This window comes from Taurulus bubalis, assembly GCF_910589615.1.
Source record: "Taurulus bubalis genome assembly, chromosome: 2".
Lineage (NCBI taxonomy): Eukaryota > Metazoa > Chordata > Actinopteri > Perciformes > Cottidae > Taurulus > Taurulus bubalis.
This window is the reverse complement of record NC_136590.1, coordinates 44,591,206-44,613,291: the sequence shown is the minus strand read 5'-3', so window position 1 is coordinate 44,613,291 and position 22,086 is coordinate 44,591,206. Positions and strand designations below refer to the sequence as shown.

Sequence of the window (22,086 nt, the reverse complement as noted above, 5' to 3'; positions counted from 1 at the left end):
ACTTTCAGTGTCTTTTCCATCATGAGCAGCTGTTTATGTTTTCGCCCCTCAACAGGTGTCCGTGAACCCAGCGTACCAGGTGCAGGAGGTGGAGTTCGCTTTGCGATTGGTGGGTGGCTTTTACTTCCCTGTCTTTTTTTTTTTTTTAGACGCACTGAAGCGTTGCATCCCCTTGAGGTGGTCCTCTGGTCCTCTGCTCCTCTCTTCACAGACTGGGTGTAAAGCCGTCGTGTGCCCCTTGCAGTTCAAGACTCAGAACTACAGCGGCATGCTGCAGCAGCTGTGTCCGGAGATGCAGTCGTCCACTCCGGGGGACATCAGGAGCGCCAGGTACAGCGGCTTGGTGCTCGTCTGAGTATTTATTCTAGAAGGAACAAGTAGGACGATGAACGTAAGAGCAGATGGATTCATTGTATAATGGCCATTGTGGACAGAACGCTATCTTATCATTAGGGTTGCTACAAGTTTCTGGGCCTCATCGGCAGATTCACAAGCCGAAGGCCACAGCAGACCGGCAAGAAAGCGGGTTTGACAAAAGAATGTGAAAGTCTGACAATAATGAATATAACAAATGGAGCAGATGAGGACAAATCTGAAAGCAACAACACGCGTCAGCCCATGTTGATGCATCGACAGAAGGCAGGCTGCAAAAGTGTTAACTGGAGGAGTTCCAGCCCAAAATGGTTATTGCCAGTGTGACGGGGTTTTAGGGGAAGGGGGAATAAAAAGGAAACAGACAACACCACCAACTTGCACCCCAAGAAATACAAGTTTAACAACCTAATATATAGTTTGTTTAAGGACACACAAATTCAGTATTGATATTGGTCAGAGACGTGTTTCATGAAATTAACCAGACGTTTATAACAGTAATTCAAATAAACACTAAAAGCCAAAAACATGCAGATTAAAATTACAGCCACACCATGCAAAACAAATATAAAATGGAAACCGCTAAATAGGCAAAAGCAAAACAAACAAAAGCAGAACAAGTAGAATGGGCACAGAAAAACAGGTAGAAGCAAAACAGCAGCAGGTGAACCTACAAATGATAAAAAGAGATTAAAAAGGAAAACACCTTGCTGCAACATACACATTAACACGTCTGCACTGATAATCGATGATCAATAAGTTCACAAAACATGCATATGTGTGACATCGCCTCCTTCTCATAATGTCGGCGCACCTTTCCTTTCTCGGAGAGCAGTTTATATTCTGGAAGCTCAGATCCCTCGGAGGAAATGTAGTGGGTTTTTTTCATGTTGTTGTGACGAGGCCTTTGTGAATTTTGTGTGCTGAAGAGTGAAAGGTTCCTTGAGGGGATGAGGCCACGCCGGAGGAGTTGGACCCCCGACCTCAGCGTGTTAAATATTACTGTCCTGATTCTACATTTACACAAAGATTAACAACTTGAACATTAAACAATAAACAGTAACACGCTGGAACTGGAAGCTCTTTATACATTTATTTCTTTGTTTTGCTTCCCCCCCCCTCAGACTCCCCGACCTCCGCTCTGTGATCCTTTTGGACAGTCGACAGCCAGGAATGTTCCACTTTGAGGACGTGATGCAGGCCGGCAGCAGCCGGTTCACGCAGCAGCTTCAGGACCTGCAGAAGAAACTCAACGTTGACGACCCCATAAACATCCAGTTCACTTCGGTAATTGCTGCAGAATTCCCGCTTCTGGATGTGGGTTCGCGTGAGATATAGAGATGCACCAAACCCGTCTTTTATTTTAGTGTTTCCCATTTTTTTTTTTTGCCAGTCTTGTAGAAGTATAAAGTAGCAGGAAAGTACCTCAAAGTTGTACTGTAGCACAGTACTTGTGTAACTTGTATTACAGCTCTCCAATTTAATTAAACTTGAAATGTTTTAAACCTCAACATGGGGGAAGAAAATGCCAAAGCATAAACCTAATTTCTTCCTCACAATAAATAGATTTTGCATCTGAAGAGCCTAATTTAGTTTTAGTCAACGTGCCAGGTTTTTATGAGGTAAACCTAATTTTCATTAAAATTTGGAGCCAATAAACACAACTGTGTTTAAAATGATTATTTTTCTTTCTTAAGATATGTTCCCTTGCATTCCAAATATAGTGATATTTGGCAAAATCATGTTTTGAGGAGAGTATCCCTTTTTTAATTTTGTAATACCGTGATATTGTTTAAGGTCATGCCGACACTATGAAAACATATTGTGTTTTAGAGACCAATTAAAAAGAAGCTTATCAGTCACCTTTACACTCTGTATAAATCCATGTTTATGGCCTTCTAGATGCAATGATTTATTTCTGTAATCATGTGTCACCAGGGAACAACTGGGACGCCAAAGGGTGCCACCTTGACTCATCACAACATCGTCAACAACGCCTACTTTGTGGGGAAGAGAGTGGGATACACCTGGAACGTGAGTCTTTTACCTGGAACTATTTAATGATCATAATAACCATTTATATTTGTGCGCCGGGGTATCGTGGCTGAAACGGGTAACAAAGTTAATGTACCGTTAAAGTTGTGTTACAAGCTGCTTCTACCTCCGGTGGGTGTCCCCGCTGTAGCAAGCTAGCGCTGCTACTGCTGCTGCTGCTACTGCTGATGCTGCTAGCGCTGCTGCTACTGCTGCTGCTGCTACTGCTGCTGCTGCTAGCGCTGCTGCTACTGCTACTGCTGCTGCTGCTAGCGCTGCTGCTGCTAGCGCTGCTACTGCTGCTGCTGCTACTGCTGCTGCTGCTAGCGCTGCTGCTGCTAGCGCTGGTGCTGCTAGCGCTGCTACTGCTAGCGCTGCTACTGCTAGCGCTGCTGCTGGTTGTCGGAAAGCTGTCGGAGAGCTAGTGGAGCGCTAGCAGGCTACAGTGGGGAGCTAACGGGGACACCGACTGAAGGTAGTAGCGGCTTGTAACCCGACCTTTACGGTAATATAAAATATTTTGCCCCTTCTGCCTCCTGGTTTTGTCCCACAGCCCCACCACCGCCTCTGCATCCCGGTGCCGCTGTACCACTGCTTCGGCTCCGTGGGCGGCGGGTTGTGCATGGCCGTGCACGGCGTGTCCGCGGTCTTCCCCTCGACCGGGTACGACGGGAAGGCCAACTTGGCGGCGCTGGAGAGCGAAAGGTAACGTCAGACATTTGGTCTCAGAAAGGCCGTGTTCGATCACCTGTTTGAACTTTTAATATCCTGTTGAAGAGAAAAGGATTAAATGTGGTAAGAGTTTAATCCTCATTCATTCTGGAGCCTCACAGTCCATTGAATGATCACATCTGAGCTAAATCTTTAGCTGTAGGGAGGTTTGAGCTTGTCAAACTATCAAAGGGGGGAAAGGCCAAAAGGTATTTATTAAGGTATATAAAGGTATTTATTAATGTCGGCTTTACTGTTGAGACACGACTGAGACGAGAAACAGAGGGAAGATATGAACCCACTGAGCCCCGTCAGTGTATTTATAGTCAGTATTTGTTTAGCTGTGTTTGTGCTAAGCTAACATGCTGTAGCTTCAGAATTGGTAAACATATGTGTGAATATTGATTATTCTAATCTAACTCTCTGCAAATAGACAAATATCCCTGAATGTCAAACTTTGCCTTTGACCTAAATCACACAGAAGAAGAGCTTCCCGTCACCACAAACGGACTCTTTATAGTCTCACTTTTAATGCAGTTTTTCAAAATAAAGTTGAATTGTTTTTACACCAAATGGAATTGAATTAGAAACATTGTGTTGAGTGTCCAGAGAAATGTGGATTCACCAGTTTGCAAAGTCGTCCACTGTTGCTTTCATTTTTATTTATTTTTACTTTTTGAATTCGAGAGCCTTTTATTGTCTCAAATAATGATTTTCATGAAACAAAAGGCAAATTCTGGACTAAATTTTGCAGTTTTATTTTAAGTGACGATGATGCATTCTGTGTTGTCTGTCTCCTCCTCCTCACAGGTGCTCCTTCATCTACGGCACCCCCACCATGTTTGTCGATATGGTCAACCAGCCGGACCTGGCTAAATACGACTTGTCTTCAGTCCAGGCCGGTGAGAGAAAGATCGATATTCTGCTTTTATAGATGCAACAAAAAAAAAAGATGCCATTCCAATGATATAAAGCCTTTTTTTTCATGTCTGTAGTTTGTTTTTGTATAAAGTTTCTCAGGTTTCACGCTCTTCTATGTGTTTGTGTCGCTGCAGGCATCGTCGGTGGCTCTCCGTGTCCTTCAGAACTCATCAAGGAGGTCATTTCTGTGATGGGCATCAAGGAAATAACAGTGAGTCCATTAACAGATACAGAATAGTAGTGTTATAGATTATGTAAGAACGCCAAACAACTGGGATCATGAATGAACTTTAGTTTCCAAAATGATGCAGTTCCGCTTCCGAACACCAGGCGGAGACGCATCCTCAGAGAAACGTTAGTCAACAACTGCATGAATATTCAGTCAGTGAAGGAAGTAAAGAAAGTATATAAGTGAGATAAAAAGGAGGCTTTTATTTTGTAAAAGGTTTATTGGACGTGAACACCAGCCACCACTTCCAAAAGTCAAGGAAATGTAAAGATATTGAATATACAATAGATATGAATAACAGGCAGTAAACCCTCCCAGAAATTCTTCACTCTTTCTTTGCAATTTAAAATGTTTGAGTGTGTTAAAAATATTTTGTTTTAAAGTAAAGACGGAATAACACACCGTATTAATCTCATAATAGATTAACTGCTTTTTTCAGAGATGCTAAAAATTCCTTTGTGCAGAGAAAATGGCACTAAAAGAAAGACTAATACAATTTGTAAATTGTGTTCACCTTTTAAGCCGCATCTTCAAAGTCTTATTGTCTTTTATGCGTCTCGGAGCAACTGGTCGATAAACGAGTGTCGATGCCGGTTGGAGGATGTTTTTAATATTTCCTCTTAGTTTGGAAGATGCGTTTCTCTGCCTCTTTATATTTTTGGAGCCATTGTTCTTACAGGTAAACGACAAAATAAAGGAGGCTTCATGTCCAGTATATTAAAGCTGAGTGTGTGGAAACATACAAGATATTACATGTTAATTAGTGAGCTTTTAAGGGGCTGACAGGAGTCTTTTGTCACAGTTGGACAGGGCCAGGCTAGCTGTTTCCCTCCGTTTCCAGTCATTATGCTAAGCTAAGCTAACCGGTGTTGATCTCTTCATCTAACTAAGAGTGTCGAACATTTTCTTTAAGCTCGTCTGGTTTCAAATGATTATCTTCATGCTAATCAAAACATTGAAACTTTATTGAACATTATCCTCATAAAATTCCGACTGTTTATAATCACGGTTCATCCCGAAGACCCTGAATGCACCGTGTAAAAGAGAATAGTTATGTATTTTTGTGGTTACCTGAATGTCTTTTGATGTAAATGGTAGATGATCAAAAAATAGTTACATCTCGGCTCCATAAAGCTCTCCATGTGAATGTGTGTTAAACTAGTGACATCATCTGGCAGATGAATAGATGGACGGTGTTGAAGTAGCATGAGTTAGCGTTGTGTAGCCCGTTGTGTAGCCGGTCACCTGGACAGGCTCCTCCCCCTCGGCGTCTCCTGCAGGGAAAGACACAAAATCAGAAGCCAAATTAAACAGTCTACTAAATACTCTTTTTTGGTTTGGAGATGTTAGCTTTACCTGCTCGGTGTTCAATGGCGCGCGCCCTTTCTGGCTCTCTTGGCCTTGACTCTGCAGCCACCGAAGGCGGCGCTGTCTCTCACTTGCTTTCCTTTCTGCTGAGGCGGAGATGAGCACACCGCGTCCGGACGGACGCGACTGGAGTCCATCCACCTGCGGGGAGATGAGCGGGTTAGGGAGAGCTGCTAGCGGCCGTAGAGCGGCCCGTCTTCAGGTGAGCGCCTTACCTGCGCAGTGGAGCTAGCTGGCAGGTGCAGCTCCAGGGGTTGTTGGAGAGGGTGAGGTTGGTGATGGAGCCGAAGTCGAGGCTTTTGGGGAGAGACCTCAGCTTGTTGTTGTCCAGGTTCAGGGACTTGACCGCCGTCACACCGATGAACGCACCGTCGGAGAACTAGAGGGCGAGACATGAGGGGAGGACCATGCATTCAGCTGTGTGCGTGAGTGTGCACCTCTGTGTCTGTCCACGGCCAATCTCTCATTCCGTGTAATATTTTTGGGTGGCCAGTTATGCTCAAGGACTCACACTTTCTCAAAACATCTTTTATTGCCTGTTTTGCTCAGTTTTAGTGTTTTGGACGGTGTGTTTGGCGAACTGCTGACAGACCGATGCACACTGCTGCACATCGCTGCCTCTCAGCCGCTGCTAAGCAGGAAAGCTTGCTGTGTTAGCACAAACAAAATGGACCGCGAGGACTCGAGAAGACAGCGAGTGTAACTCATAGATCTGCACATAGACTGTACCGTAAAAGTCGAGTTACAAGCCGCTACTACCTTCGGTGGGTGTCTCCGCTAGCTCCCCCGCTGTAGCCAGCTAGCGCTGCTGCTAGCTCTCCGCTAGCTCTCCACTAGCTCCCCACTAGCTCCCCGCTAGTTCCCAGACAACCACCGACGGTAGCGGGACCAGCCCCGGCTTGACACCCGACTCGGGCAGAGGGGACGCGGCCAGTAGCAGCAGCAGAGCTAGCTAGCAGCAGCGCTAGCTAGCTACAGCGAGGACACCCACTGAAGATAAAAGTGGCATGTAACCCGACTTTTACGGTAGGTGTAACCGGCAAAACAACCACAACCAACCTCCACAATGCAGAGGAGGGGTTGTAATCATCTGTAAACTCACATCTCATATTTATGAACTACTTTATTGCCTTTTATACAAACCCTGTAAGGACGGAAGTCATGTATTAAATGTATTGATGTGGCTGCAGAACCTCTGGCATCTAAAAATGGTGGTCTAGTTTGGCTATCAGGAACAATTTGGGTTTTAGTTTCTCGCGCGAGGACACTTCCACACGTGGAGCTGGGCGTCAAAGCATTGGGGAGAATTTACACGAAAAAAACCCCACGGCTCACATCGCATTCTGACCCACCAACCAAACACCCGTCCTGTCCGTCAGATGGATGCAGAACGCGGGGAATCCGGCCAGTGTTTGAGGCATGAAGGCCTCCTCTCATCCCTCCGTCTGCACCCGCACTTATGTAAACACCGACCGACACTTTCTACTCCTTCTTCTACTTCGTATGCATCTGCGAGGGCGCTAAAAGCTTCAGAGAGGTGCGAGGTGGACCGGCGTGTCAAGTTTTGTCTCCGGCAGGAGGATGGATGAGAGAGAAAGAGAGAGAGAGGGAGAGAGGCTTTGAGCTTTTGAAGGTTGTTTTCTGTGAGTCTGGAGGAGAGGAGGCCTTTTGGAAATTTCCACCGTGGAGTGACAAGTAGCCGAGAGTTCTGGTATTTTGAAGCAATGGAAGATGGATGACTTCCAGCATGGCCGGGGTGTTTTTCTCTCTCTTTCTCTCTCTCTCTCTCTCTCTCTCTCTCTCTCTCTCTGTCGTCTCTTTGCCAGAAAGGCTCGCAAAGGGCCCAATTGTCCATTCAAGCTAAAAATATCCTCTTCATGCAGCGGTGGAACACCCTGCCTCTGTTTACCGTCTCCTCACCCCTCCTGACCTTGTTTACAAGACCCAAGAGTAGAAAACACACCTTTTTTTGGGGCTGAAAATAACACTTGTGTAATAATTAGACTCTGAGCCACGCTTTGGCCGCGGTCCAGCAAACAAAAACACTCCTAAAAATACCTTTTTTTATTTGGCCGGGACACGGTTTAATCTCATTCATGCCCCTGGGCTCTCGGCGTGAGGAGGTTGTTGTTTCACAGTTTTCCCCTCTGGGATAAACGCTCAAATATTGGATTAACCTCGAGCATGAAGCAAATGTGTGAGAAGTAGTGTGTGGCGTGACATAGAGCGCATACTGTATACAGTTATACTGCTGCGAGCAGATGGATGTTTTACAGAGGTGTGTAAACATCTGTCTCATGGTCTCTGATGTCGGAACATCGTGTGAAGATGAAGACGAAGATGAGTTGATAACTTGCATTAAGGCCATTCTTATATTTTAATTAATTATCTATATGTTTGGTCTAAAGGTTTGAAAATTGTAAAAAAAAACAAAGATATCTCAGTTTCTTCGAGCTCAATTCAACATTTTCAAAACATGCTCACATTTTATAAAGTTTTTTTGAAGTAATTTCTGCTTGAAAAGTAAATCGAACAATTATTCAGTATCAAAATGGTAAATTATCATTTTTCTGTTGATGGACAATAATGTTTCAGCTCCAAACCGCCATTGTTTTGTGTTGAAGGATATCGACTCTCTTTTAAAAAAAATACATATATGCATTTAATTAGTTTTTTCTCAAAAGGTAACTTTGCATGTGATGGTGAAGCTTTGTGCGCCATAAAGAATCTTTTAAATCGACACTAGACAAACACAAATATAGTTGAAATGCATTCACCAGACAAATAAACAAATATTAAGAGCGACACGCTGAGAACTATTTCATTGAACGCTGAGGATTAAAATAATTTGCAGTTGTTACTTTTGGTGGATTTTCCCTGAAAGAGTTTCTTCTCCATCCTTTTCCTTCTCTTTGGAAAAAGTAGTTGAATTCATGAAGAATATTTTTGACACTTGGATCTGTTGGCTTTGGTTTTGCATCAGACATTTAAAAAGCTACGTCTCTCTAGTAAAAGACTGACCTTCTCCAGACCCATGTTGTCCAGCTGTAGCTTCTCCATGTAGCGGCCGAAGCTCTGGAAGGCCACGTCGGGGATGCTCCTCATGGGGTTCTTCCCCAGCGTTAGCTCCTCCACCACCCGCAGTTTGCTCATGGCGGCCGTCGGGTAGCTGGCCATCCGGTTGCGGTCCAGGTGGAGTATGGCGAGGTTCTCCACGTCGTCCAGGGAGCCCGGCTGCAGGGTCGTCAGCTCGTTCCCGCTCATGTGCAGCCAGCGCAGGTCCTTGGCGCCCGCGAAGGTCCCGGGCCGCAGCTCCCGCAGCTTGTTGTCGTTGAGCTGCAGGATGAAGAGGTTGATCATCGGGGAGAAGATGCCTCTGGCGAGCTCGCCGATCTGGTTCCCGTCCAGGTAGAGGTAGGTGAGCTCGCTCAGGTCCTCGAAGGCGCCGGGCTTGAGGCTGGTGATGTCGTTGTGGGACAGGTAGAGGTAGACCAGCTTCTTCAGCCCCTTGAAGGCCTGGGATCCGATCTCCCGCAGCTGGCAGTGCTGCATGTGCAGCGAGATGAGACCCTTGCTTTCTGCGAAGGCCCCCGTGGGGATGGCGCCCAGGTTGTTCCTCTGCAGGTTGAGCAGACGGGTGACCTCCGACACCCGGGGGATCTTCTTCAGCCCGACGCCGTCGCAGATGACGTGCTGGAGGTCGCCGTGGCAGTGGCACAGGCCGGGGCACTGGCCCGGGGCGGCCTGCACCGCGGGGCCCAGCACCAGCAGGCAGCTCCCCAGCAGCAGCCAGCTCACGCAGCGCATGCTGACCCGCTCGCAGAGAAAAGAAATCCTGGAAAAAGCTTCAAGACGGAAGCGGAGGAGATCTCTGAAGAGGAAACGGTGGAACTGAAGTGTGTTGGTGTTGAGAGAGAGAAAAGGTGAGGGACCGAGCGAAAGGTGGGCGACGCACTTTGAGAGGAGGAGGACGGCCGCTCTGCAGAACACACGGCACTATTTATAACGTTCACTTGAGGGGGGGAGAGGTTTGCAAGAGGAAGTCAAGTGTCGGTGAGAGTTTAACCCTGAATTAGCAGGAAGGCGACGCGGGACCCGGCCGGTTTGCACGTGTGCAGACCGGTCGTCACGGAAAAGACACGTGCCGTCTGTCGGTCTGAGTCCACAGGTGAACGTTTTATAAAAAGCAACCTTTTAGGGTTCGATTCCCAGACGTCTCTATTGTTTTTCAGTCTGCGGCGGCAGGAGAAACGAGCCTCTGACCTCTAATGGTCTCCAGATGGCTGGAGACGTGAGACGCTGTTTCAGGTCGTAACAATTGCAGAAAAAAGAAAGGAAAACGGTTCAGATGCCGCTTCACATTCCTGCGTGCATTCTTTCTTTTGGAATGAAGTGTGGTGTTATGTAATGCTCCTTTTGTGGCTTTCAACTGCAAGAGAGGGATGGAAAATAAAAAAAGATGAACTTGAGCCACAACCAGGACAAAGCTTTTGGTGTTCGTTACACCTGCTTTCAATAAGAAAGGAAGGGCTGAGGGCTGTGAGGAGATGGATGGACCCACCCAGGTTCACATGGACCCACCCAGGTTCACTGGAATCTAGAGTTTACTTAACAAATCTAACATTTTATCGGGAATATCGTCGCCCTCCATCTTTTCCCAGGTAAAGTTCTCGCCTCTAAAACGCCCCGTTTGTCCACCAGTCCCTCTGATGGCCTCTGCAACACTAAATATATATATATATATATATATATATATATATATATATATATATATATATATATATTTCTTTTTTATGCAACCAACCAGGTGGAAAAGCACTTTATTTCCCTCTGAACTGATGTGCAGGACAATGGAAAGTCACCAAAACAGAAATACCTCGCTACGACAGTGAAAACACTGATGCGACGTCTTCTTCCAGCAGTAATGAGAAATCTTCTGAACTGAATGCATTTGGGTTCTGGGCCGCGAGTCAAGACTTTAACTCGGACCGGCCACGAGGAATTATGGACAGAGGAAACCGTAGACCTCCAACTTGAGATATTTATATGTATTTTATGTTGTGTTATCCGTGTTTTATTCTCAGGAACTCCTGGAGCAAGTTTCTTCAAAATTTGGTACAAAGGTCACAAAACTCAAGAATTTATATGATTAATTATGACAATTCTTTTATTTATTTTTAGCCTGACATGGCTGTAAACTTCTGGTTCTACATTTCATAGCATAAATAAACCGTCTGCTCAGCGCCACTTCCTGCTGTGTGAATGACAGGTCGCGTACGGAACCACGGAGAACAGCCCGGTGACGTTCTGCCCGTCGCCGACCGACAACTTGGAGAGGAAGTCCGAGACCGTCGGCTTCGTCACGGATCACCTGGAGGTACCTCAACGACGATGATGATGATGCAACCTGCATCTTCATCATCGGTGTCAAACAGAGGAACAATTATTTATTACGTTTGTCAACAAACTTTATACTTTTTACACTCCGTTATTTTCCACCACTAAGTACATTTACTCAGGTCGTGTACTTAAGTACACATTTGTAGTTCTTGAGTATTTGGATCCTGTGCTACTCTATACTTGTACTCTACTATCGCTCAGGGGTAAATATTGTACTTTTTACTGCCCTCCGCTTGCGTTTCTTTACATATTGAGATTTTTACAAACAAGACATCATTATTATCAGTTTGTATATGTATATTTGTGTAAATGTGATTTAATGCTGTGTGAATTAATTAATGAATGAATGAATATATACTTTATTAATCCCCAAGGGGAAATTCAGTGTCGCGTAGCAGCCATTTACACAGAAAATAAGATAGATATAAAAACAACAGGGATGAAAGATATAAGCAATAATAATACTAATAGAATAAAGATAAAAATAACAACAACAATAAAATAGCTGGATGAAAGAAAGAATAAGAGTATTAATTTAGGAATTAAATTAACTTAAACTTAAACAGTAGAAGTGCAAGTATGTATGTGCACATTAAGGTGTAAATAAAAATAACAACAACAAACGATAGGAGAGTGCAAAAATGCAATAAATGTATATAATATGATATGTTTCATAAGAGTTTATAAAGTAGTTAAAATATTGCTCCATCTCCACCAGCTGTAACATTAAAAGATTCTTTACCTGTTAAAGGCTCAATAATATTCTATTATGCATCATCTTAATATGTTTTATAGCACTTTTCATACAAAGACATAGAATGAACATAAACATAAACTTTAGCAGATGAATGAATACAGAATGATAATAATAAAAATAAGATGAAGTAATAATATAACTCTAAAAGTTCAGAGTACTTCTTCCAGCACCACCTGCTTCTTAATGAAAGTATCTCACCAGCTGATTGTGTAGCTGAAATCTGGAATAAATGTACATTATGGTACATTATTGTTTAAGTAGCTCAGAAACTGCTGATCTCATCACAGTCTCAAGAGCGGAGAGGACAAAAAAGAATTAGAAAGGTGTGCCTAATAAAGTGGAGTGTGAATGAAACCCATTGGCAGTGTTTAATGCAACAGTTTGATCAACAACTAAAACCCTGTTTGTGTAAAAAGAAACATTTGATGAAATGTTCAAGTATCATTGCGTTCCACACCTGCAATAATGCATGAAGACATGATCGTCCGCCCGCAGGCGAAGGTGGTGAACCCGGCCACGGGGCAGGTGGTTCCTCTGGGCACGACGGGCGAGCTCATGATCCGCGGCTACTGCGTGATGCTGGGTTACTGGGACGACGAGGCCCGGACCCGAGAGAGCATCACCGAGAGCGGCTGGTACAAAACCGGGTGAGCGTCTTTATACAATAATATAATAGGTAAGTACTTTAAGAATACCTGCATACCTTGAACTAAACATGTTCCGGGGTTGTCCTGCAGAGACCTGGCCAAGATGGACGCCTTCGCCTACTGCCGGATCGAGGGCCGGATCAAGGACATGATCATCAGGGGAGGGGAGAACATTTACCCGGCGGAGGTGGAACAGTTCCTGCACACACACCCCAAAGTCAAGGAGGTGCAGGTGAGCTTTAACATGTGACGATGAGGAGGAGGAGGAGGAGGAGGAAGAGGAGGAAGAGGAGTATGTATGACAGAACGGACTCTCGTTGGAAAAAAACATTTAAAAAAACTATATATATATATATATATATATATATGAAAAATAAGACATGAGAAAAAAACTATATGTGACATTGGAAACATAAAACATTGGAAAAAAAACATATGAAAAAAAACATAAATAATAATATATATGAAAAATAAAACATGGGATATATATATATATTATTTATGTTTTTTTTTCTCCAATGTTTTATGTTTCCAATGTCACATATAGTTTTTTTCTCATGTCTTATTTTTCATATATATTATTGTTTATGGTTTATTTTTATATATGTGTGTGTGTGTATGTATATATATATAAGTTTTATTTTTCATATATATTATTTATTTATTATATAATATGTATTTATATATAATAATAATAATAATAATAATAATAATAGAGACGTCTCTGCTCCATCATTCACATATGAAGATGTATTTGTTTGTGTCCATGAGAGAAGCAGGCGATGTCATGTTAGTGCAGACACAGATTACACTCACAGAAGTGTGTTATGAAGCGTTCCCCGTGTGTGTGCCAGGTGGTCGGCGTGCCGGACGCCCGTCTGGGCGAGGAGGTCTGCGCCTGCATCAAGCTGCTGGACGGGGAGGAGAGCACTGCGGAGGAAATCAAAGCTTTCTGCAAGAAACGCGTGAGGCCCAGTTCTCTCCTTTAAAACAATATGTCATAAAGAGCTGGAGTTCATTCTCTACTTTCTGCCGCTCCTCAGATCGCACACTTCAAGATCCCTCGCTACGTGCTGTTTGTGACCAGCTACCCGCTGACCGCCACTGGGAAGGTAAGCGCTCGTCTGCTGGGGTCATAATGGCTCCTCCCCCTGAACAGGAGGCCTTTGGTTCTTTTCACTTTATTAATAATACACTCAGTATTCACGGAGCTCTTAAGGGTCACCAGAGGTCACATTTAAGAGCCTGGTTGACCAACCGACTTCAGACTGGTGATACTGATGATATACTGGTGATATACTGGTGATATACTGGTCATATACTGGTGATATACTGGTGATATACTGATAATATACTGATGATATACTGGTGATATACTGATAATATACTGGTGATATACTGGTGATATACTGGTGATATACTGATAATATACTGGTGATATACTGGTGATATACTGATAATATACTGGTGATATACTGGTGATATACTGATGATATACTGGTGATATACTGGTCATATACTGGTGATATACTGATGATATACTGATGATATACTGGTGATATACTGGTCATATACTGATGATATACTGGTGATATACTGATAATATACTGGTGATATACTGATGATATACTGATGATATACTGGTGATATACTGATAATATACTGGTGATATACTGATGATATACTGATGATATACTGGTGATATACTGATAACATACTGATGATATACTGATAATATACTGGTGATATACTGGTCATATACTGGTCATATACTGGTGATATACTGGTGATATACTGATAATATACTGGTGATATACTGATAACATACTGATGATATACTGATAATATACTGGTGATATACTGGTCATATACTGGTGATATACTGGTGATATACTGATAATATACTGGTGATATACTGATAACATACTGATGATATACTGATGATATACTGGTGATACTGGTCATATACTGGTCATATAATATATATATTATGACATATATTGTAATTTTTTATGAAATACTATACTTTATTTGATGATATACTGTCCTGTAACTTTCTGACAGACTATATTTGAAATTGGCTTTTTTTTGTTTAACCTACTTTTTGTAATGTTGCCTTTTTTTGTAATATATCTTTTTTTAATGTTGCCTTCCATGACTAAAATGTCATGAAAGGCATTCTGGGTAATCAGTACTTTCACTTTTGGTACTTTTAAGTAGTTTGATACCAAGACCTTTCCTGAAGTATGATTTAGGATGCATAGTCTTTACTTAATGTTAGTGTTTTTCTACTCTTACTTTAATTAAAAAGATATTAATACTTCCTCCACCACTGGTGGAAAATTATATTAAAAAAAAAATCCTAATTGATAACGTTCAAAATGTTGTGTCCAGTGAAAATCTGTCGGTACTGAACTCCCGTCTCTCGTCGTTCAGATCCAGAAGAACAAACTGGCCGAGGAGGCGGAGCAGCAGCTCGGACTCCGGAAGGACCAATGAGGAACGTCCAGCTGGAGAACGGAGAACACGAAGCCGGCCGGCAGAACACATCAAATGTGCAGGAGAAACAACATCCTGTGACCCTGTGATAAGAAACACGACTCTACCTGTACATGTGTATACTTATAGCATCAAGACCAAAACCAACAATGACTCCATTTTCCTTGTGTGTAAAAAAATAACTTTATTTACGTTTATTTTTGACTTATTTGAGGAACTATCTGAGGATCGTTTGTCTAAAAACCCCACAGAGCCCAAATGTTTGAGAAAGTTATACGCTTTTTATTTTTATTAAAGTATATATTCTGACCTGTGGCTGCACGGTGGAGCGCTCCCAGCCAGAGGCCCGGGTTCGGATCCCGGGCTGGACGGTCCCTCTGTGTGGAGTCTGCACGTTCTCCCCGTGGCAGCGTGGGTTCTCTCCGGGTTCTCCGGGTTCCTCCCACAGTCCAAAGACATGCAGCTCAGGTTAATTGGACTCTAAATTGCCCGTGAATGGTTGTCAGTATATATGTGTGATCGGCCCCAGATAATGCAACGGATGGACTTTCTGACCTGTGTGTGAGATTTAATTCTTCTCAGACAAACACATTGTTGGTTTTGGTTTTCACTCGTTTTTAATAATATTGATTATGAAGATCAGCGCAGAACTTGTTGCACATTTTGAACCACGGTTCTTTTTATCCTGTGAAAAGCTGCAACAGTATTTTTTTATCTCAACTTGAAATTAACTTTACCACATTATTAAAAAAACTCTTTTTCTAGGTTGAATAAGTGTATTTTTAATGTTGTTTAACTCTCTCCTTGGCTTGCAATGCATGAAAACATAACAATAAAATAAATGTACTAAAAGCGTTATAGAACAGTTTGTCATGAAAAGTAGAAAGACATTGGGAAAAGGCTGTTGTGTATTCATATATGATGTGATTAAGTCATAGTATGACAGGATTTTTTTATATTTTTTATTAAACTATACATTTGACTTTTTTTTTTAAAGGTCATATCCTCATGAGACAGTTGGAGAATATTTGTAGACACTGTTTATTTTTTGTGGGTTTTGTTAATAAGAATAACAGAACAGCGGACTTCTCCTTTAACATCATCCTCACGTTTATTAACATACAAACAAGCTGAAGACCGGCGTGAAGCTCATTTCTCCACCGGTCGTCTTCTGTATCCTGCACAAGAAAACAACTAAACTTTAAATATTTTTTGACTTCAACTTGACATAAGCGTTGCAGCACATTATTAAACGCAGACGTGGGCGGTTCTCTCATTCCAGGAGGAACGAGGGCGTCTCGTCCTCTTGGTGCTCGGCTCTCGGGCTCATTGAGGAACGCACACTTACTGAAAATGAGAAGTCTGCGGCGTTTGAAGAGGGCGAGCATCAAAGAAGAATTTCCACGCGCCGTCCAAATGACGGCGGGCTGCAAAGGATCGGATGTCGTCCGTCTGTCTAGACCTGAAGGACTCGGGGCCCAGAAATAGCTCCGGAGAAAACAAGCGCAGCTCCTGGCTCCTCAGACGGAACCTCAGGGTTTATTTTGCACTCTCTTTTTCTTCACTTCACATATTTTTGGGTCTGGATTCACGGTGCGCTCGTGGAGCGCGCCAAACGCCTACCAGTCGGGCTTGAAGGCGATCCAGCATCCGGTTTCCTTCAGAGGAAGTCACTTCGATGCCAAAGGAATGTACATTTAATAATAATAATGAGGTACTGATATTGATTCTACGGCCAGTGAGCCCAATTTTACATGTGAGATTTTAGTGACTTCTCTTTAGTTTAGAATTCAATAAAAATGTTTTTTTTTGTGCTTTTAGCAAACTATTAATGTCTCACAAAAACAGCTGGACGGATCTTCACTATGCAGTCTCCCCCGTGTGGTCAGAGAGAGTACAACACGGGAAATCTCATTGAAATATTAGATTTAAAAAAAGGTTCAGCTTCAAAAGTACATCATGTGGAATATTAAAGAAAAACAGCATGCAATGATATTTTAAATATATAAAAGATATATTTACAACTTTGTGGCAACAGTTTGTCTCGTTCCTCGGAGTTCAAAGACAGCTCCAAAAAATAAATACTTTTCACAGCTTGTGTGAAAGAACTGGACTCAGAGTTCTGACCTCAACCTCCTCCAAAACCTTCAAGGTCAAGTGGACCGGACCCCCATCATGGCGCTGGACCTCCCCGATGCTCTCGTGAGCCGAACACCCCCGTCTTAGTTCTCGGGCAGCGGGATCCCGACCGCAGTCTGCCGCCCCTGCGTCATCTGCCGCTCCGCTCGGGCCACCTGCTCCGCGCTGCAGCAGTCCTGCAGGAACACGGCGGCCAGGCTGCGCAGGCGGGCGCTCTCCGAGAGGGAGAAGCGCAGCATGCACTGCAGCACGGCCGGGTCGGCGACCCGGGAGCGGGACGAGGGCGCGGCGAGGTTCATCAGCGTGGTGATGGCCGACAGGACGGTCTCCTCCCGCCGGCTCGACAGACAATTCGTGACCAGGCTGATGCCCCGGCTCTCCAGGATGACGCGGCGGCATTCGGGGTCCATACTCAGGTTACACAGCCCCCCTGAACGAACACACACACACACACACACACACACACGAAAAGGGAGGGTATTTAAAAAGGTTGGGACATTTGCAAGATGTAAAAACAACGGCGGAGAGATAACAACGTAGTCACACCCATCCCAAACTCCACGAAGTTGTCGTTCTCCTCAGTGAGCATGTCCAAGAAGAGGTCGGCCACCTGCAGCTCCCTCAGGTGCTCCATGTTCTTTGGGTCGTACGCGAAGTTGGCCAAGTTGGCCAGCACCTGCTCCTTCGCCTCTGGCCGTGTGAAAAAATACAACTGAGAAATTACTACAAATGTATAGCCATTAATAAATTACATTATTCATGATATATTGAAATTGGAGAATGAATTGAACACTGAACTGTAATACTTCTGATATTAATAATACACTACCACAAATAGTTATCTTTTTTTAACGTTCTTTTTCATTCCAATATTCAATGTATTGATTGTCTTTATTACTTGTGATATTTAATGAGTATTGTAATGAGTAGTAATACCTAATATATTCTATTAATATTCACATTTTTCTCTTTTTCTGTTCTATCTCACTGTTTTGTCGTCCTCTTGATGTTATGTCTATGTATTGTCTTTTTACTTTTTCAAAAAAAAAGAATAAAATAATAAAAAATAGTAACACCACAGTTTAGAATACACCTTTAAAATCGTACTTTAGTAAATCCAAGAGTATTGGCATAAAAATATACCTTAAGTACCAAAAGTAAAAGTACTCTAATCATAAACATGATGTTCCTGGATTCTAATTATTTATGAATGAATGAGTTCATCACTTTTAATATGGCTGCTGATAAAGTTGGAACAAACTGTTAGATAGTCATATGTCATAAATTATAAGTTAATCATATTTTTTCTTATCTAAAAAAAAAAAAGTACAATATTTAGTATAGTATAAAGTAGCAGAAAAGTATAATTTATTAATTAATTTTATTAGAAAGTAAAGAAAAACACCCCCAACAGTTTTCAGAGGTGCAAATTCTCATTCAGTGTTTTTAATACTCTTTGTGGTTCTCATGGAACTTATTTCATTTAATCATGAAAACATAAAAGTAAAGCAGACCCACCGTCACAGTCCGTGTCCTGGAACTCGGTGACCAGAGTCTGAAGGTACTCGAACCGGTCGGAGCCCTCAGACGAGCCTTTCCTCCACATCTTTAGTTTAATTATCTTCCCTTGAATAAAACCAACACTAACAGATCACACTGACCGCAACAGGAGACTCGCAGCAGCTCAAACACACGCTGAAACACACGAATTAAAACGCAGACGGGTTACTTATCACCACTTCCTGTTTTGGTCCGTTTGTTGAATGTGTCCGTACAGAAACCCGCCCCTCCTCTAAGCTTCCTACTCACCAAAACCTTGACCGTTTTCACAATAAACTAGAATATCCACTTGAACTCGTTAAAGACACTTCAAAACATCATATTATATTTTATTCGAAAGTGGTTGAATATGTGTATTATATTTTTTTGCTTGGGGATAATTTGCGTTTCTTTAAAAACTGGGGAACGGAAGTCGTGTGACGCGAGTAAGAGCACTACAAGAAGGAGGCGTGTAACCAGCAGTTATCTAATGGTCGCTTCAGAGGTCAGATAAAAACACATGTAGGTTCTGGTTCTGCTCATATTTATATTATATATTTAGCAGTAATGAAGCAACACCAGCTGTCGGCTGTGAAGCGTCGAACGAAACCCATTTTATTTGGGACGCTGATCGTGGGACTCGCCACTGCTTTCTTCAACAGGCAAGTTGTGACGTAGTGCATGAGTATGTTTAATGTGCATTAACTGTCACGTGGGAATGTTCAGCATATACTAATAAAGGGGACCTTTAGATAATCGTGCATCGTAAACCTGCAGTGTTTTCTGATGCACGTTCCTTTACACAACACTGACATCTACTGCTTATTTCCCCTCTTATTCCCTTATTAATCTTGTTTAATTAAAATGCACTTATCAGTAATCAGCAGCTACATACAAAACATACAAAGTGCATGAAATATATATATATATTTGGCTTTTCTGCTTGAAAAATAGTTCATTTACTTTCTATTGATGGTTTGATTTGTTTAGGGGGATATTTGTGTCTTACATTAATACATCATCCTCCTCCTCCTCTTCCTCACCTTCCTCCTCCTCCATCATGCAGACACTGGTTCTTTCAGGATGTGGAGGTGCTCCGGGCTCAGGAGCGAGAACGCAACGAAGCCAAGAGGATGGAGGTCTTGGAGAGGAGGATGAGGCAGATAGACGAGGTGGCCAAGAGGAAGAGCGCTGCACTACACAACTCTTCAGACTCTCCGGGTGTGGACACGACAAAATAAATAACTCCCTGTACACAACCTAAAGACGTCTGTACTGGAGACTTCTGTACTAAATTCAGACGTCTGTACTGGAGACATCTGCAACGAAGCATCGGTGGATGAATGTTGGATAACTCGCACACATGAATAATAATGTAATCTTGTATTTTGTGTCTGTTTTGAGACATAATAATGATTAAATGACCAAATTGCTAAAATCAGCTCTTTTTCGTGTACTTACATAGTATCCCACCAGGGGGCGGTGTTGATCACTTAATTATAAAGTGCCATTTAAAAGGTGTTTTTACTCCTAAAGGTCAATCATGCTAATAGAAAAGATTAAATGTGATAAATTAGACTTCATTACTGCGTTATAATCATTATTACCATATGCTATAAAGGCAATTAAACCCAGTGTTGTAGCACCAGAACCTCAACCAATGAAGTGTAGCAGTTACTCCACAAGATGGTGTGGCTGCTACTGCTGTCAGACGTTAAATATATATACGCCAATATTAATAATACATTTTATTTGTATAGCGCTTTAAAAAGGTACTCAAGGCACTTTACATGTAAATACAAACAGGAGCAACAACAAAACAAGAAAGATGACAGTAGTACCAGCAGTTAGTTATTAAGGTGCATTATGCCAATACTACCAGGAGTAAGATGTATTATTGAGGTAAATTAGTGTTTGTATATGTGTGAAAAAAAGCAGATGTATGTATATATGTAGTTATGTATAAGAAAAACTAAAGAGACTCTTTATTTATACATATCAAATAATTACAATTTTCGAAATTATTGTATATAAATAATATTCAGTAAAAAGTACAAAAGAATATCTGCATTTTTAGCTTAATTTGACTTAATGAGGGGTTTGTCAGGCCTTCCTGGTGAGAACACAGATACTCTTACCCCTTTGAGACGGAGTCTTCCAACGGAGTGTGAACCCTGAGCAGGAATCATGGATCAGAGGAAACGCGGTGAAAGCATCATATAGCGACTGTGGCTCAGTGGTTAGCATACCCGTCACCGGTGGTTGGAGCCCCGGCTCCGCTGGTCCATGTCGTTGTGTCCTTGAGCAAGGCACCAAACCCTGAACTGCTCCCCGCTGCTGTGTGTACGGGGTGTAGAGCAACAATGTAAGTCGCTTGAGATAAAAGGGTCAGCTAAAAGTAATAGATGCTTCAGCGAAGACGTTCATCGTCTCTGTTTAGCTTTTAAGCAATGTCTAATGTTGTGCACCTTCCGCCAAGAAAAACTCCTTGTTTGTGTAAACATTCCTGGTAAATAAACGGTTTCTGATTTAAATGCTTATTGATATCATATTTGGCGATAAATGTGCATTTGCAAAGTCTTCGTTTAGTGAATGTATGTCATAATGTGACTAAAAGGTCATTTATTTATTTTGAGATAAAGTTGATATTACAATTCACTAGTTCAAGAATAAAGTTGATCAATAAAGTTGATCAATTCTTTATAAATTCCCAATTTGTCTCAATAATAGTCGCAACATTTCGCAATTGCATCATGTTGCAATTTTGAGATAAAGTTGATATTATAATTCACTAATTCAAGATTAAAGTTGAACAGTAAAGTTGAACAATCCTTTCTTATAATTCACGAATTCATTCACGTTTCCGCTGTTCAGTGTCTTCTCACACTCTTGACTGAAGCGTCATCAATGTCTTCAGGCTTTTCGGATTTCATTTGAGAGATCTGATCAATCTGTGAGGAGGATGTAAAAGTACCCAACCTGTAACTTCCTGTTGCCATTAGGTCGCGCTATTGCTATGATTCTAAATTGTCATGTGGATGTTATGGAGCATCAAACATTTGGCTCTGAGGCCATGACAAATATGGGAAAGGACACAGTGGATGATGGTGAATTAAAGGTGTTTATTATAATCAAATAAAGACAAAACTACAATTGTGAAGTGTGTCAGTCAGGGACAAAAAGGGACAAACAGCTGACAACGCCACACTTGCCGTCACAATGGCGAACACGTTTTTTGTCGTCAGGGATACATAGCTCAATAACTTTTTGATCTTTCGATAACTTTTGCAAAGGTCTCAAGATCATACTGACCGAATTGTAAGTCAATGGGGTTTAATCTCTTGAAGGAGTTTGTTAAAGCATGGTGCCATGAAATGGTCAAAAAACTGAAAATTAAAAAAAAGCGGACTTCCTATTGGGTTTAGAGCATACCTCCTTCATACGTCTCACCATGTTACAAATACCTATGA

General features: G+C 42.3%; 3 protein-coding genes across 5 annotated transcripts in view; 1 reads left to right on the top strand and 2 right to left on the bottom strand.

Moving 5' to 3' along the window:
* acsf2 (acyl-CoA synthetase family member 2) overlaps nucleotides 1-15,745 on the top strand; it is a gene marked incomplete at its 5' end in the record, with an annotated part of 20,090 nt that extends 4,345 nt beyond the window's left edge. The window contains 13 exons of the mRNA XM_079237944.1: nucleotides 56-109; nucleotides 212-330; nucleotides 1,497-1,659; nucleotides 2,311-2,406; nucleotides 2,960-3,111; nucleotides 3,928-4,019; nucleotides 4,173-4,249; nucleotides 10,905-11,012; nucleotides 12,288-12,439; nucleotides 12,530-12,671; nucleotides 13,294-13,404; nucleotides 13,483-13,551; nucleotides 14,876-15,745. Coding sequence (XP_079094070.1) covers nucleotides 56-109; nucleotides 212-330; nucleotides 1,497-1,659; nucleotides 2,311-2,406; nucleotides 2,960-3,111; nucleotides 3,928-4,019; nucleotides 4,173-4,249; nucleotides 10,905-11,012; nucleotides 12,288-12,439; nucleotides 12,530-12,671; nucleotides 13,294-13,404; nucleotides 13,483-13,551; nucleotides 14,876-14,938 — 1,398 coding nt within the window. The 3' untranslated portion in view covers nucleotides 14,939-15,745. The remainder of the gene's footprint in view (nucleotides 1-55; nucleotides 110-211; nucleotides 331-1,496; nucleotides 1,660-2,310; nucleotides 2,407-2,959; nucleotides 3,112-3,927; nucleotides 4,020-4,172; nucleotides 4,250-10,904; nucleotides 11,013-12,287; nucleotides 12,440-12,529; nucleotides 12,672-13,293; nucleotides 13,405-13,482; nucleotides 13,552-14,875) is intronic.
* On the bottom strand, nucleotides 4,112-9,498 carry chad (chondroadherin). Of its 3 annotated transcripts, none has more exons than XR_013771245.1 (5): nucleotides 8,657-9,496; nucleotides 5,851-6,014; nucleotides 5,624-5,776; nucleotides 5,339-5,541; nucleotides 4,112-4,223 (listed from the first exon to the last, which is right to left on the bottom strand). XR_013771245.1 is itself a non-coding variant. In XM_079237988.1 (5 exons), the coding sequence occupies exons 1-3, from the start codon at nucleotides 9,440-9,442 to the stop codon at nucleotides 5,635-5,637; spliced, it is 1,092 nt and encodes a 363-aa protein (XP_079094114.1). In that variant the 5' UTR covers nucleotides 9,443-9,496; the 3' UTR covers nucleotides 4,135-4,223; nucleotides 5,513-5,541; nucleotides 5,624-5,634. The 3 variants fall into 3 exon arrangements, 2 of the variants coding, with proteins under 2 accessions (XP_079094114.1, XP_079094115.1); XM_079237988.1 differs by having other exon boundaries at nucleotides 4,135-4,223; nucleotides 5,513-5,541; XM_079237989.1 differs by lacking the exon at nucleotides 4,112-4,223 and having other exon boundaries at nucleotides 4,484-5,541; nucleotides 8,657-9,498.
* A 1,394-nt stretch (nucleotides 15,746-17,139) lies between the features above and the next one.
* armc7 (armadillo repeat containing 7) lies at nucleotides 17,140-18,766 on the bottom strand. The gene is made up of 3 exons (XM_079237992.1): nucleotides 18,596-18,766; nucleotides 17,624-17,767; nucleotides 17,140-17,507 (listed from the first exon to the last, which is right to left on the bottom strand). Exons 1-3 carry the CDS (start codon nucleotides 18,681-18,683, stop codon nucleotides 17,161-17,163), a joined length of 579 nt encoding a protein of 192 aa, XP_079094118.1. The 5' UTR covers nucleotides 18,684-18,766; the 3' UTR covers nucleotides 17,140-17,160.
* Nucleotides 18,767-22,086: the final 3,320 nt, after the last annotated feature.

What these genes read in the sequence shown, in the direction of transcription:
- chad (XM_079237989.1), bottom strand. Translation starts at nt 9,442, where the DNA reads ATGCGCTGCGTGAGCTGGCTGCTGCTGGGGAGCTGCCTGCTGGTGCTG. An exon ending in ACAACATGGGTCTGGAGAAG is followed by an intron (nt 6,015 to 8,656) that starts GTCAGTCTTTTA and finishes CTCGCCCTCTAG; the next exon opens with TTCTCCGACGGTGCGTTCAT. An exon ending in CAGCTAGCTCCACTGCGCAG is followed by an intron (nt 5,777 to 5,850) that starts GTAAGGCGCTCA and finishes ATCTCCCCGCAG; the next exon opens with GTGGATGGACTCCAGTCGCG.
- armc7 (XM_079237992.1), bottom strand. Translation starts at nt 18,683, where the DNA reads ATGTGGAGGAAAGGCTCGTCTGAGGGCTCCGACCGGTTCGAGTACCTT. An exon ending in CCAGGACACGGACTGTGACG is followed by an intron (nt 17,768 to 18,595) that starts GTGGGTCTGCTT and finishes TCACACGGCCAG; the next exon opens with AGGCGAAGGAGCAGGTGCTG. An exon ending in CTTCGTGGAGTTTGGGATGG is followed by an intron (nt 17,508 to 17,623) that starts GTGTGACTACGT and finishes GTGTTCGTTCAG; the next exon opens with GGGGGCTGTGTAACCTGAGT.